The sequence below is a fragment of the Lepidochelys kempii genome, chromosome 8, assembly GCF_965140285.1.
Source record: "Lepidochelys kempii isolate rLepKem1 chromosome 8, rLepKem1.hap1, whole genome shotgun sequence".
In the NCBI taxonomy this organism is placed as follows: Eukaryota; Metazoa; Chordata; order Testudines; family Cheloniidae; genus Lepidochelys; species Lepidochelys kempii.
In genome coordinates, this window is record NC_136387.1 from 7,672,553 (window position 1) to 7,687,305 (window position 14,753).

The 14,753-nt window shown below is 40.4% G+C and overlaps 1 protein-coding gene across 4 annotated transcripts in view; it reads left to right on the forward strand.

Moving 5' to 3' along the window:
* The window catches only part of RNF130 (ring finger protein 130), a 90,972-nt gene that overhangs the window by 63,111 nt on the left and 13,108 nt on the right, over positions 1-14,753 (forward strand). For 2 of the 4 annotated variants that reach the window (XM_073355362.1, XM_073355365.1), the window contains 4 exons: positions 5,288-5,384; positions 6,507-6,711; positions 8,853-8,946; positions 12,207-12,392. In XM_073355362.1, coding sequence (XP_073211463.1) covers positions 5,288-5,384; positions 6,507-6,711; positions 8,853-8,946; positions 12,207-12,222 — 412 coding nt within the window. In that variant the 3' untranslated portion in view covers positions 12,223-12,392. Of the gene's footprint in view, positions 1-5,287; positions 5,385-6,506; positions 6,712-8,852; positions 8,947-12,206; positions 12,393-14,753 lie in introns of those variants that run through there. The other 2 variants (XM_073355364.2, XM_073355363.2) reach the window with 2 other exon arrangements.

Consider the following 14,753-nt stretch of genomic DNA (forward strand, 5'->3'; position numbering starts at 1 on the left):
AGAGATCATGTTGTACAGCAGAATCCGGTCACTGTTTACATACCAATATGCAGAGGCTGATTGGCTCAGGCATTCTAAGGAAAACAAAACTAATTAAAAGTCACTTGCTGGAAATTCTGCCAGTATGGGGGCGTCCTTTGCTGGCACAGAGCTTTTGTGCCTCCTTTCCTGCAACACCCTGCGTAGGAGGAGGAATGGGGCTGGAGCACACTGCACCGTTATCCCCTGCAGGCGTAAGGTTTTAGGAGACCATAGTAAGCTAATGGAGCTGCTCTAACTCACCTCAGAACTACTCAGGTTTGTACCTTTGGAATGCTCCATATTGAACTAAATCATTTTTAGGGGAGGAAAAGGGTTCTGGTGTGGAATACAAGGACTTCCTCTTTCAAGCTCAACTTTATAAATTACTCATACTTGTGCATTATTGTCTTATGAATTTTTATCTGCTGTTCAAGCCCTGGAAATACAGAAAAACCTGGACAGATCAAGAGCCCCCATATCAACGCCAGCAGGATACTTAGGAGAGGGAGAAATAGTAGGCAAAAATATGTTGATTAAAATTAAAACTTTTTGTGGGGGATTGTAAATTTTGGAAAATGTTTATAAGGTTTCCCAGAGTTCAAGAGGTTTAAGAACCAATAGCAAAGAATGAAAATATCAGAAAAATAGTTAGGTTTTAAATGCACAGAAACACCTTATCAAACTGTTAATATCTCTTTAAAATAATCTCATATTATTTACTAGGTACACATTGGAATCCATATCATTCAGTGTCTGATTTGATATGAGTGGTTTTATAGCACTGAGCACTGATTAGCTGATAAGAGCAATAAGCTGTTTTCATACTTATGCGGAGTCTTGATGTCTGCTGTTTCACAAAATATTAGATTGTTGTAAATGCATGTCCCACTCTAAAATCCAGACTATGGCGTTTTAAAAAGAAATATAAGTGACTAAAAGCATTAAAATGTGTAACACAACACAGTAACATAATTATATGTACCATGGGATTGCAAGCCCACATCGACCTCAGAGGACAGCTGAATAATCTTTTCTGTGCTCTCATGATTGATAAAAATAAAAAGTTAATAACTATTGACAGCAGAAATAAGAAAATATGTTTGTCCCACATTCATTGCCTTAATAAAGATTCTAGAGTGAAGTAAGAACACCAGCAGGTTAGTGGAGATTCTTACCTTTTCTTGATTAAACAATCTGGCATATTCAGCAGTGCATTTGTAGCTTGGTTAATACAATTCATGTCGTGCCGTGCCAAGCCAAGCCAAACCAGCCCATGAATGCAGGAGAGTCTAGTTCTGATGTCAAAAGTGACTGTAAAAATATGATCATAGAAGATAAGGGTTGGAAGAGATCTCAGGAGGTCATCTAGTCCAACCGCCTGCTCAAAGCAGGACCAACACTAACTAAATCATCCCAGCCAGGGCTTTGTCAAACCAGGTCTTAAAAACCTCGAAGGATGGAGATTCCACCACCTCTGTAGGTAACCCATTCCAGTGCTTCACCACCCTCCTCATGAAATAGTGTTTCCTAATATCCAACCTAGACCTCCCCCCACTGCAACTTGAGACCATTACTCCTTGTTCTGTCATCTGCCATCACTGAGAACAGCCGAGCTTCATCCTCTTTGGAATCGCCCTTCAGGTAGTTGAAGGCTGCTATCAAATCCCCACTCTCTCTTCTCTTCTGCAGACTAAACAAGTCCAGTTCCCTCAGCCTCTCCTCGTAAGTCATGTGCCCCAGCCCACTGATCATTTTTGTTGCCCTCTGCTGGACTCTCTCCAATTTGTCCACATCCTTTCTGTAGCGTGGGGCCCAAAACTGGACGCAGTACTCCAGATGTGGTCTCACCAGTGCCGAATAGAGGGGAATAATCACTTCCCTCGATCTGCTGGCAGTGCTCCTACTAATGCAGCCCAATATGCCGTTAGCCTTCTTGGCAACAAACTGACTCATATCCAGCTTCTCATCCACTGTAATCCCCAGGTCCTTTTCTGCGGACCTGCTTCTTAGCCTTCAGGCCCCAGCCTGTAGCACTGCATGTGATTCTTCCATCCTAAGTGCAGGACTCTGCACTTGTCTTTGTTGAACCTCATCAGATTTCTTTTGGCCCAATCGTCCAATTTGTCTAGGTCACTCTGGACCTTATCCCTACCCTCCAGCATATCTACCTCTCCCCCCCAGCTTAGTGGAGTTCCATATTTCTCTTCATGTTTAAATGGCTTCCAATCCGGTGGTGCATAAAATTATGTTGTTTTGCTTTAGGGTGGCAATTTATTGCTTTTCATCTCTTAAATTTATTTTTAAAACTCTAATCTGGCTTTTAGAGTGAAACACGTTCACAATAATCTAATATTTTGGAAAATTGCAGATATCAAATGTACTCCTATTGCCAGTACAGGTTTTTTTTTCCCTAACTGCCACCTGTGCAAACTCAACCTTGGTTATTTAATGTCAAGCTGAAATCTTTCCTTGTGCATCATCACCAGTAGTAAAGGTTCTGCAGACCAGATTAGACTCTTAGTTACACCTGTACATCCCTATTTCCCTTAGTTGATTTGAACAAGTACTACTGATTAGAACATAATTACATTGATGCACTTGAGTACTGCCACCTGTGGACATAAAATTATTATTGTACACACACAACCTTTTTCCGTTTTTACTACCACACCTTTTCAGGAGTTGTTCTCCAGGAAGTTAACCTGGAGACTTAGTAGCTTCCTGGTGATGTGCCTCCTCTGTTCTGCTTTTAATGTCTCGTGTGGTAGAGAAGGAAGAATGAGCAGTATTACTATGATTTCAGAACTCGGGGACACATGCCATGCTCAGCATCTCAGGGGGCACAGAATAGAAGGTACAACCTGGGAAGGGAAGGCAGAAGTAAAAGCAGCTGTACATCGCCTTTGCGCCTCCCTAATTCTGAGCTGCTCTGATGGCCAGCTGTGGGTTGCTCTGTAACCTGGAATAGATGATGCACTTTACATTCTCTTAGGTATGTCAGAAAAAAGCTGTCTCTGTTAGCTATGCCCACCTAGCCACGCAGCCTACGCCAAGAGGAGTTTTTCTTCTCATTTAGGACCATCACCTCCCTGAACAACGTTAGCTGCATCAGTGGAGGCTCTCTTCCATCAATCTACATTGGAGATTTTGTTGGCATAACTGTTGATCGGGGTGTTTTTTTTTTCATCCCTGACTGACCTACTTATGCCAATACAACTTTTCAATATAGACTAAGTATATTAGTGCATGGCTGTGTTTTATTAAGGTGGAGAATGTACTGATACCATTTCCTTCCCCGACTACTCATTGACAAAAATGTTCTACAGGTAAAGTGACAGGTCAAGAAAGGCAAATCATCATCCTCTGCCTGAGCGTGGTGGTGTTATCCTTGTACAGTCCTTTCCTGTTCTTAAGTTTATATCAAAATCAATGTTAATTACCTCTATATTAATCAATCTGTCTGAAAGCATGTCTTTGCAAGCCACGTGGGTGGCGATACAAATCTCTCGTCTAATGCAAATTAACATGCTGTGCAAGTAGAAGCCCATTTTGCTTTCTCATCTTTAGAGGATTTGTTTTTCTATATAAGATGGTTAACCTGTTTTTCCAGTTCTCAAAAGGCATGTAAGGTAGGGTAAAGCTTCTAAGTGTTTCTCCTCCCTTTGACATATCTTTGCCAATTATAAAAGCCGGCAAATAATTAATCCATAATAGGTTTGGTTTGCTTTTAATTGTAATATGGCAATTGATTTTTAGTTCAAATTTGACTTCTAATGGGACTGTGCTCTTGCCACTTGATTGAGAATAAGTCCTGGGTGGAGATTAGTGACATGGGGGGGGAGGAGGAGGAAAGCAGCAATTTGTGTGCAAAGAGCTGCTTCAAAGAGGCTCTGCTGCTCCTCAGGGCTATATTTCAGAGACCCAGCTATATTTAGGGAAGTCTCTCCCCTGTCCCAAGAATCCAGCATGGAGAAGCCACAAAGTGTCCCAGCAGCTACAACTGGATGGGGAGGCAGACAGCCATGTAGTTCAACCAGGAAAGGGAAGACACTGATGCTGCTGCAAGTTGTCACCTTCTGAACCTGCCAGAGAAGGCTCTCTCAAGGTGTCAGTGTCAGCAGGTTGGCCAGTGCCCACACAAGCCAGTTTCAACTGAGGGAAAGTAAAGAGCTGGCAGCTATCCCTGTTGATGATAAGCACAGAAGCACTAAAAAGACTAGCCCTTTGCTAGGGAGAGGCAGCAGCAAAATCACCAAAGTTGATTACAGCACTGTTATCTCAAGGTAGAGAGGTGGACACACTCTCCCCAACTTCCACCATTATTAGTTATTCTCAGTTGTAATGTTTCTGACTTTGTTTTGGCTACTTAATAAGCCAGCTAGCATATTTGAACAATTTTAATGGGGCAGGTCTCTATTTGAGATAGAACCAGTGCCTAAATACTGTTGCAATAGGTACTTTATAAATTGTTATACATATCCCATTTTAAAATCCTTAAAAATAAGGATTATCATCCAACACAGATACAGGATCTTAACTAGAACCATGTACTAAAAGAAAACATGCGTGTGAATATTACCCTTCAGTTTGTACTGTAGTTACATCCAGACGAACCGAATTTAATATGCGGAAAATAATCCTGCAATGATCCAATTGTGGGATTAGGATCTTCATTTGCATACCTGATATTTAGCAAAATGATATATGATCAGTAACAAATATATAAATATTGCAAAAATCTGAAGAATACTTATAAGACATCACAGGTTATTTATTGCTACAGGTGTGTGTAAAGTTACTGGCACTGTCATTTGCTGGATTGCCTACATATTCAGTATGTCACCGTTTTACACCCATTAAAGACAAGGTTGTGGATCTATGTAGATTCTGTAGTTCACGTTATAAACTGATCCGGTTATTGGGGCTTCAGGAGGTGCCACGAGTCTGCCTCTGCAGGCCCAAGTGCAGAACCAGGGCTTTAAATCCTATTTTTCCTAAGTGAATCATGATTAACTGATGGCAAAGGAAAGCAGAACTTTAGATTTCCTTGATCCAGACAGCACAGAACACTAACAGAGATGGATTCTGCGGTTAGGTCCATGATGTTCTTTTCTTTGTCTCTTTTAGTTTGCAAGCTTCTAAATTGTTTTCATTGGAAGTTTCATTTCTGAAATCTCATCTGAGTGTGAGACTGTTCATGCTGTACACCATGAAACTCTCTGTGCAAGTTTATAAATTTTGTGCGTCCCTGTGTATTCTTTTCTAGGCACGTTTTCCACAAAGCCTGCGTGGATCCTTGGCTTAGTGAACACTGTACCTGTCCTATGTGTAAACTGAACATTTTGAAGGCTCTGGGAATTGTAGTAAGTTACATATTTGTGACCTTTATTACATAACTGATACGGCCAGTTCAAGTAACTTCTTCACACAAAGTGCTTATAATAAGAAATCAATCACAGCAGGCATGGTGGGTTGGCAAGAGCATATTGCTCAGCCATGTTGGAGTCCTCCTTCCTGTGGTTTGAGTGTGGCCTCTGATCTGTCTTTTCAGCCAGAGGACCTCAAGTGAATATAGAGAGATTGAGTGCTCAGAGAATCCATTCTGCGAATACCAGCTGCTAGCTGATTCACAAAGAGACATTAGAGGATGATCTCAGGGGAGATCTTTCTCCCATTTTCCTGCATGGGTAGAAGTTCTGAGTGCAGTGGTGATTCTCAGGCAGATTATGTTTCCCATATAAAGGGGAAGGAAAAGCTTATGCCATGTCTATAGTAGCTCTCAGGTCAAGCACAGCAAGAGAGAAATCAGGCCCACATTCCTAGCTATGTCAAACTGCACAAACTTTCTAGAAATAACAGCAGATAACATATTGTAGGTAAGCTACTTTTGTAATTTAACATACCTGAGTTGATAAAGGAGGAAACAGTGTAATTTGACATGCCTTGTCTAAAACCTCTCACTATTGATGTAGAGTACAAAGAAATCAGTTTTTTGCCCTATGATAGTAAATTTCTTTACTGTTAAGAATATACTGTTGTGTATAGGTTCTGTGCCACCAACATATTCAACTCCCTCTCCTGAATTATAATGGTATTTTCTGTACCTATGTACAAAAGGGTTTAGCCTTTTTAAACAAAATGTTTGTAACTTACTACTGGAAAGCGTAGGACCAACTTTCAATCATACATGGTGGTGGTGTAGCCTTGTTGGTCCCAGGATATTAGAGAGACAAGGTGGGTGAGGTAAAAGTCATAAGCTTTTGAGCTACACACAGTGACCTGAAGAGTTCAAAAATCTTTTCACCTACAGAAGTTGGTTAAATAAAGTATATTACCTCACCCACCTTGTCTCTCTATGATAGTTAGGCTTTTACATAATTCGGTGTCTTCTTTATTTTAAAAAAAAAATTAAGCAAGGGAGACTTTTGCAGGCTGCCTGTGTATAGAATAATTAACATTTTAATATGGAAATAATGTTTTTCCAGCCAAGTGTGCCATGTACAGATAATGTAGCCTTTGATATGGAAAGGCTCACCAGAGGACAGCCAGCCAATAGACGATCAGGACTTGGTGACTTTGCTAATGACAACTCGCTCAGCCTGGAGCCCCTACGCACTTCTGGGATGTCACAGCTTCCACAAGATGGGGAAATAACTCCAAGGACAGGGGAGATCAACATTGCCGTAACAAGTAAGCATTATTTGGTTTTTATTATAGTTTCATGGTTTCCCTGTTGTGTAGTGTCTGTTTTGCTGTGGTTCTGCACAGCAGGACAGCAGTGAAAGCTTTCCCTATAGAGACAAAGGTGACCTCTCTCAATGCAAGAAACATACACGTTTTTTATTGAAACTGATAACTTCAGGGACTGTTGCAAACACTTTCATTATTAATGGTAAATTCATTTAGAACTGCATACAATTATCAGGTGAACTTCAAGAAAAAAAATTAATTTGGTAACCAATGTGGGAAGCCAAAAAGGCATCTACTATTTTTACACAGCAAAAATATACTGCAAGACTATTATTTAACTAGTTAGTAGTTACTAAGTTGGTTATAGGTATTATCGTGGGTACTTAGACGCTTTCTCAATTAGTGTGTTGCATTTGGAACCCCTAAGGCCCAGGAGCAGAGATCTAAGAGATTAGCCCTAGTATTTGTCATGTCTGCCTTTATAACTTAAGATTTTTGTATTCGTTGCGAAGGTCTTTGAACCCAGCGTAATCTGGATGTTTCGTGGTATCATAATATTGTAGGACAGTGTAAGCAAACTATTTGCAGGGCTCTCTTCAAAGGGAAAACGTGAGGAAATTCCACTGAGTAGATTCTACCTGGGGGTTTCTGGTGTATAAACAAAGACCCTGTGAATACAGTATGCATGGCATTGCATCATTTTCTAAATGTTCTAGGGTAATGATTTGATGTATGGATAAATGTTTTTCTGACTGCATCACAGAACTCAAATCCATGTTGGAGGCAGTCGATTTTCTCATATTTTCTTCATATCTATTCACCCAATCTCATAAACTCGGGACTGCTTGTATTCTTACCTATGTTAATAAGCAGAGTTACTAAAAAAAAGCTTCTAAATACACTGCATTATGGAACATTTCTTATGATGCTACAACAAAGCAAACTTGTGATAGAAAACTTTCCTTTTTCCACTTTTCCCACCTTTCCTCCAAATTTACCAATATCCATTAGTGTGCTGGCCTGAGAAGGGCAAATCCAAACTCCAAATTTAGTTTGTTCACAAAACCAACAAGTCGCTTTGTCCTGCATCTGTCATTACTAATCCATCCCTTATTTAGCTCTCCTGAACGCAGATTAAACCTGGTAACAATTTTTAATGTTCAGTGTTCCCATTCAGGAGAAAGAAGTTTGCAATTAAACCAGGCTAACTGCTCAACTTCATTGAAGGCAGGTGTGTTGACTGTCTGTCCTCTGTTGTAGTAAATGCCTTTCAAAGATGGAACACCGTGGTAAAGAAAAGAGAAATATAAGCACCAGTTCATTCTGATAGTGGTTATAAAATAAAGTTTCTTTAAAAAAGCTTTTCAGGTTTTAACTTTATGTATAACACACATTTCTGTGGCACGCTCAAGTAAAGCCTAAAATACATCTCAGTAAACCAGAATATTTGTAATTAAACCTATTTGCACATGCAGAACTTCTCAGCATAGTGTCTGTTTAATAATGCCTTTGATATTGAATGCTTTTTCTTAAAATATTTCTTATTTTAAAGCATTTGGACGTTTTTATAATCATTTGAAACTGAAATCTGTTTCCTTTCCAAATATCGCATCCTTCCGTTATGTGGAAAATTTGTTAGTTGTGGTTTAGTGCTTGGCAACTGGCACTAACTTTGTTTAAATAAAAATATCACTAAAGTATTTGCTTTTAAAAAATACTTATAAAAAATTAAATTATGTGTCTCTGTACACCTGTAGATGAAGTCACATTTTGGGCTTTCCAAACCAACCCTGACAATATCCATATTAACTGGGAGGAGAGGAGAGCCTTCATTTACATTTTTCCTCGTCTTGCATTTCACTTTACATTGTTAAATGCTCCTTCTTTATTGCTAACCCTGAGGCTCAGCCAGGAGATATTGTTGTGCTTGGCTTTTTTTCCACACCTTCTCTCCACTTCTTCTTTGCTAGCCTTCTCCAACCAGTAACTCTGTGGCTAACTTCCTTCTGCTTTACTTCCTGGCGCCAGTCATGGCTTAGAACCCTGTAGCCTTCTGCCAGTGGCATTTGAGGGAAATGTGCACATCGATTTGACATAAGCCTTCTCCCACGAGTGATTTCCTCCCTTTCCTTTATCAACAGAAGAATGGTTTATTATTGCCAGTTTTGGCCTCCTCAGCGCCCTCACACTCTGCTACATGATCATCAAAGCTACCGCTAGCTTGAATGCTAATGAGTAAGTAAATATTTAGATATGCATCTATATATTTGGTTTTGGGTGTCACAGGCAACACTGGGAAGAAGTGGCAGGAGGGAAGGAATGGGAGAAATGAGGTTTTTTCAAAGTGTGAGTGCCTTCTCTTTCTATGTGAAAGTCTTTACTAGAAATTGTTAATGCACATGTAGCTAGATTTGCCTGAAATAGCTCCCCACAAAGGGGCAGAGCAAAAAAAAAGGAGTGGGGTTTCAATTAGCATTTAATCAGCTGATACACTTAAATAGTAAGCGTATTCCTCTAGTCCACCGGGCCAGACTCTCCCTGATGGGGACCAGTAGTTGTTGCCATCTGATGGCTTTCTGGCAGCTTCAGTCTGTTTCTCAGATTTCAGCTCACAAAACCCATTTTCACTGTTGGAACTCCTTTTCGCAGAGGAAGAGGGATATAAATGTTACATCACTAGAGGTGCTCCTTTCAGAGGATTTTGGGACTCAAGAGTAGTAATGGGAAGCTTGCACTGCTGCTTCTTGCTTTGTAGCTGTTCGGTGGATAGAACATTCCAGTCTTCAGAGCTGTCAATCCATACCTTAATAAAGAGTTGCAGTCCAAAATTAGTGTGTGAAAACATCCATACCTTCTTAATTTTGGTAGATTTTCACTATGCAAAGTCTGGTCAGAATTTGACTGTAGGCTGTGATTTTCAGTAAGCAGATCTTCCTACATTTGTGTCTAGACAAATGCTTGCTAGCTTTGGAGGTGTATTATCTGGGTAGCCTAGCAATTTGCACATTATACACAGTACTGCATATGGAAATTAGGTGTGCTCAAATATATGCAGAATTAGTTACTAAAAATCCAGGCCCATAACATTTTCCTAATCCTTGAATTTCATCATTTCACCATTTTCCACTTTATCTCTGAATGTCTCATACTAACTCAGGTTCCATTACTATGCTGATCCTCTTACTGAAAGTTGGATACGTTTCAAATGCAGTTTCTCATAGAGATTGGAAAAGATTACCTTTTATAAATATAGGGTCCGCTCTTCAGATGCAGAGATAAGAGAACAGTGTTTTTCAGCTCTTAGAGAGACAGGATGGAAACAGAATTCAGTAAGACTGAAGTATGGATTGAGGCAGCAAAACAAAGATGGGGGGGAGGAAGGGTAAGAAAGAAGTGAGATGAGAGAGCTGTAGAGAAGATGCAGTTTTTAAAACAAAACCCTCATCTTCATTGCTCTCTGGAGCATTCTCTCCCAATAAAGTGAAAGCTTTTCAGTGGGTGGCCCCCAGAGTAAATGAGTTAAACCACTACAGTTTGGTAAATCTTGTTTAGGAAGGGGGGATATACTGAATTCTTTGGGTCAAAAACATTGACCCTAATTTCTTCATTCAGTTATCATTGATTACAGTAAGAGTTGTAAAACTTTCACTCCTGGTCTTCCAGGTGCTAATTCCAAAGGCCTGACTGGAGAAGAGTTTGACTTTTTAAGTAGTCAATCCAATCTTTCAATTTTTGTTTTGTCGATATCATCAAATTGCAGCTAGTTATCAGGGAGTTGGCAAAATTAGAGATGGTGGTCTCCACAGCAGCCGACTGTTGTGAAAAATAGCCATAAAATCTGGGGGAGGGAAGTTGTTAGGAGTTGTGTACGTGTGCCTGTGAAAAGGAATTTCTACATTTCTGGGCACTGCATTAGGAAGAGGATAGAGAAAACTCAGTCAATGTAACACCGTCCATCAATGTACACTGATGGAAGCAGAACCAGGTACATGTCTGGCATGTCCCCTTCAGCTCCTTATCTTGCCTTTCTGTTCATGCTCTGTTGGTTGTGGTTCTTTCTTTTAGTAAGCAGCAGGAAGTATTGCATTAAATTTCACACAGACTCTCTTTATTCACAAGGAGCTACTGCATCCAGGGAATTTCTTCAGGCCAATATTTAAGGGACATAGTTCACATGACAATGATGCAGTCTTTGCCTATTAGCAACAGTGATAGAACTGAAAGCTTAGTCAATATATTAAAAACACTATTTTAAAAAAAAGGGGGGGGGGAGGAAGAGTGAAATAGACTACTGAAGATGGAAAGAGTACAGAAGGGGGGGGTGTCAAAAATTTGCCCTTTCTCTCTCCATGGAGCTTCAGTACCTGCTGCAGCCTCCAAACCTCCATGGCTTTCCCACTGGACTTCACTGGAGTCTAAGCAACCTCTAACTCTGTTGCTAAGTTAAGCTACCTGGTTTAGGCCTGTCCCCTGTGTGTGCATGCCACTATTTTTTGACTCATTGCTTCACTGCTGCCTAATGTGCAAAGTATGTCAGGCGAAAAGTTTCTCCTATGTTGGTCAATGTGCCAGATATGTCATAATTCTCTGTAGTGATTTCCTTGAAATGCCACGCTATTATAGATGCAAGAAAGGAGGAAAAACGGAAAAGCTTTTTACTCCCCACTTCTCCCTATAAAAACTAATGCTGACAGTGTCCATGCAATCAGTGAACAATAACTAAACATGAACGTAGGGATTTCATTTTCCTCTTGGAAGATGACGCAAGCAGGAAGGAGTAGAAGTAGTAAACTAAGCAAGTGGAAGATGTTAGGCATTCTGTGATGGAATTCTCAGAGAGCATTTCTCAGTCAGTGAAACCCTTCCAAGGGACATTCCCTGCTGCTTGCTTCCTCTTCTGTCTCCCCCACTGTTCTAACAGGTTGATTTAAGGCATTAGTTGCTGTGTTCATGTGCACGTACAAAAGATAAATAACGACTCCAGACAACTATGACCATTTTTATAATAATAAGAAGGGAATAACCGTAAGGGGCGCTTAATTAAATGGCTGCTTTCACTTGGCCTTAAAACATCTCATGGTATTCCCAGGCTGGAGAGAGACTTCCAGAAACTGGTCTGACTTCACAGCTGTCTTGCCTGTTAATTAGTTAGATAATAGGCAAATTTTGCTCTATATCACCAGAAATAACCTGAGACTGGCCTCCCAAAAGCAACTGCACAACCACATTTCATAGTCCAGAGGCTCCTGGCATTGGGCAGTAATTTCCCAGTGGTTTAGAAGCAAGATTCAAACTTAAGGCAGTGTTGTGAAGAATTCTAGTAACAGATATTCTTCACTTATTATAATAAGCAATGATGTGGGGAACACAGACCCCATTCACCATTCTTAGATCTATACAATTTTCTCGCTGACTTTTATTTGACAGTTTTTAGTTAAACTTTCAGTATTAACTTTAAGTAATATAAATATTCTGTCTTCTTTCTTACCCCACAGAGCAGAATGGTATTGAAGAAACACTTTGACAGATTTGCCTTGGAGAGACACCTATATTTTGCACCATTTATTGATCATGCAGCATACGCAATTATATTTAGTATGTTTATTTTTCACTAAAGTTTGCTAATGCCAAAGCTTTGTATTAAGAAAAAATGAAAAAATAAACTTTAATTATGAAAACTTTTTCTGTAGTTGAATTTTATTTTCCATGAACCTCCTGCATTGAGTACTCTCTATTTTTAGTGTTTTGTGTGATATATTATTGCAATGTGTGTATTGTCTAACCTCCTGTCACAAATGGCTTCATCTTTGCTAAATGTTTATGCTTCTCTTTTTACTCTAGGACAGAAATAAGCATGACACCCACCACTTGCATGGTGATTAGTGACAGCATTACTGGAGACTGCTCCATACCCGTTTCTTATAGTTAGTCACATAACTGGGTGCAACGTTTGTAAATATCAGACTTTTTTTTCTTTTTTACAGAGTTGTTTTGAACTAAAATACTTTTTTGTGTTACCTTGGGAAGGCAGCAGTATATCTTGTCTTCAGTCCGGTCCCCACAGAAAGTTTGCAGTTCTGTTTTCCTTCTTCATAATACATCGGAAGGTTAATCTTCCTTGCCCTTCCCCCACTACCCTGTTTCACTCAGAAAGTGAAGCTAATCTACACCACCTCTTCCTGCCTAATGCTGCATGAAGAGGTGTTTTTTCCCTCCTCTTTCCCTTGCTGAATCTCCTCACAGATCAGTAAACTTACTGAGTAATGATGCTGATTCATGTCAACTCATAGGTGATTATGCAAGATGGAAAGATTGATAATGATCTTGACTGTAATATGGAAACTCTGATCATGTCCTTTCCTGCCATTCTTTGCTGAGGATTTTCATTTTCACACAGGCTTATTTATTCAACTAGACAGTAAGAAATAACCTAACATTCACTTCAAAAATGCACACGCTATCTTTGGTATTGGATGTAGAGCTGCTGAGCTCTGATTTACAGCCAAAGTCTAGTGTCAGAGTTAATGAGATTGGCTGGTGAAGTGGGCAGATCAGTGGCAGGGAGAGTCACAAGCTGATCAAAGTTAGAACCTGTTTTGGGTATTCTCTGGTATCAAGATTTCACTGACATCTGAAATCTAACACTATAATTAAAATATACAGTTATTTCCAGCTATGAAAGAGAACCATTTTATTAAACTGATAGGATTTAGTTTTTCAAATGTACTTGAAGTAGGGAATTTTTTTTAGGTATAGGCACTTCTGGAATTTGGGAAGGCAGCAAAAATCTGCATTAAAATACTTAATTTGTAGCTGTCAAGGAGCCTTCAGCTGAGAAGGCAGCTTTTAGAAATGTATGTATGACAGTTTCAATAATGTTAATAGGGTGTTTTTTAAAGTGTCTTTGTGAAATTTTGAAAACATGAATGCAGTCAATGAAGAGAGCAGTGAATCTGTTTTTGAAAAATCTGGGAAACCTTGTTGAATGGATTTGTGGAGGAAAAAACTCCTACGTGTTGTACTCCAGGACTGGCTCGTTTTAGAATCCAATGTTTATCAGCTGAATGTTGTTGCCAAGATGGATGAATGTTGTGCAGTACGATGTAAAGCACAGATTATACAGTAAGGGGATTACATTTTTCACCAACTTCGTAAAAGCATAAGACAACTGAAATGGCTTTAAATCAAATAACACCTATACCTGCTGGGATCATGGTCTTAAACTTTTTTTTAAAGATACTGTGGAGAGCTAGCTGGGGAAAACCTGTGTGGCTCTAGAAAGCAGATTCTTCTTTGAGTGCTTGTTCATGTTGATTCCAATCAAATGTGCGTGCACTGCCTGCACCATCGTTGGAAACTTTTTCCCGTAGCAGCTCCCGTCGGGTCGACTGGGGAGCCCCCTGGAGTGGCGCCTTCATGGCGCTCAATATATGACCCTGCTGACCCGACCCCTCCCTTCAGTTCCTTCTTACCATCCGTGGCGGCCTTTGGAACTGTCTCATTTGCCTTGCAAGTGCTCCGTTAGCTTAGTTATCTAGTTCTCTTTTTTTCTTGTATAGTAGTAGTTGTTAGTGTAGTTTACTGTAGTTAGCATAGATGTTGGTGTGCGGGATCATCCCTATCCCGTCACCCCTTCTTGGGCTCCGGGGCATGCTGCGAGCCCAAGACTTTAAGTCATTCAGTGTATGCCACAAGCCCATGCCAAATAGCAACCCTCACGACTCTTGCCCGAGGTGTCTGTGGGAGTCAGTCTGAGTGCTACAAGATCTTCAGGGCTTTCGAGCCCAGGATTAAAAAGGAGTGGGATTTCTGTTTAAAGCAGCAGCTCATGAAAGCCGTACTCCATCCAGTGGCGCCTGACTGCCAAGGCCCAGGCCCAAGCGCATCGGTGCGGAGTGCTCCGGCATCGGTCTGCTAATCAGTGCTAAGGAAGGATTCTAGCGCGAGAGACTGCCAGCAATCCCTGGCACTGCAACAAGGAGCAGTAGCCTGGCACTGCTCTACTTCTCCAGTGCTCCACATGCACAAAAAGGCTGACAGAG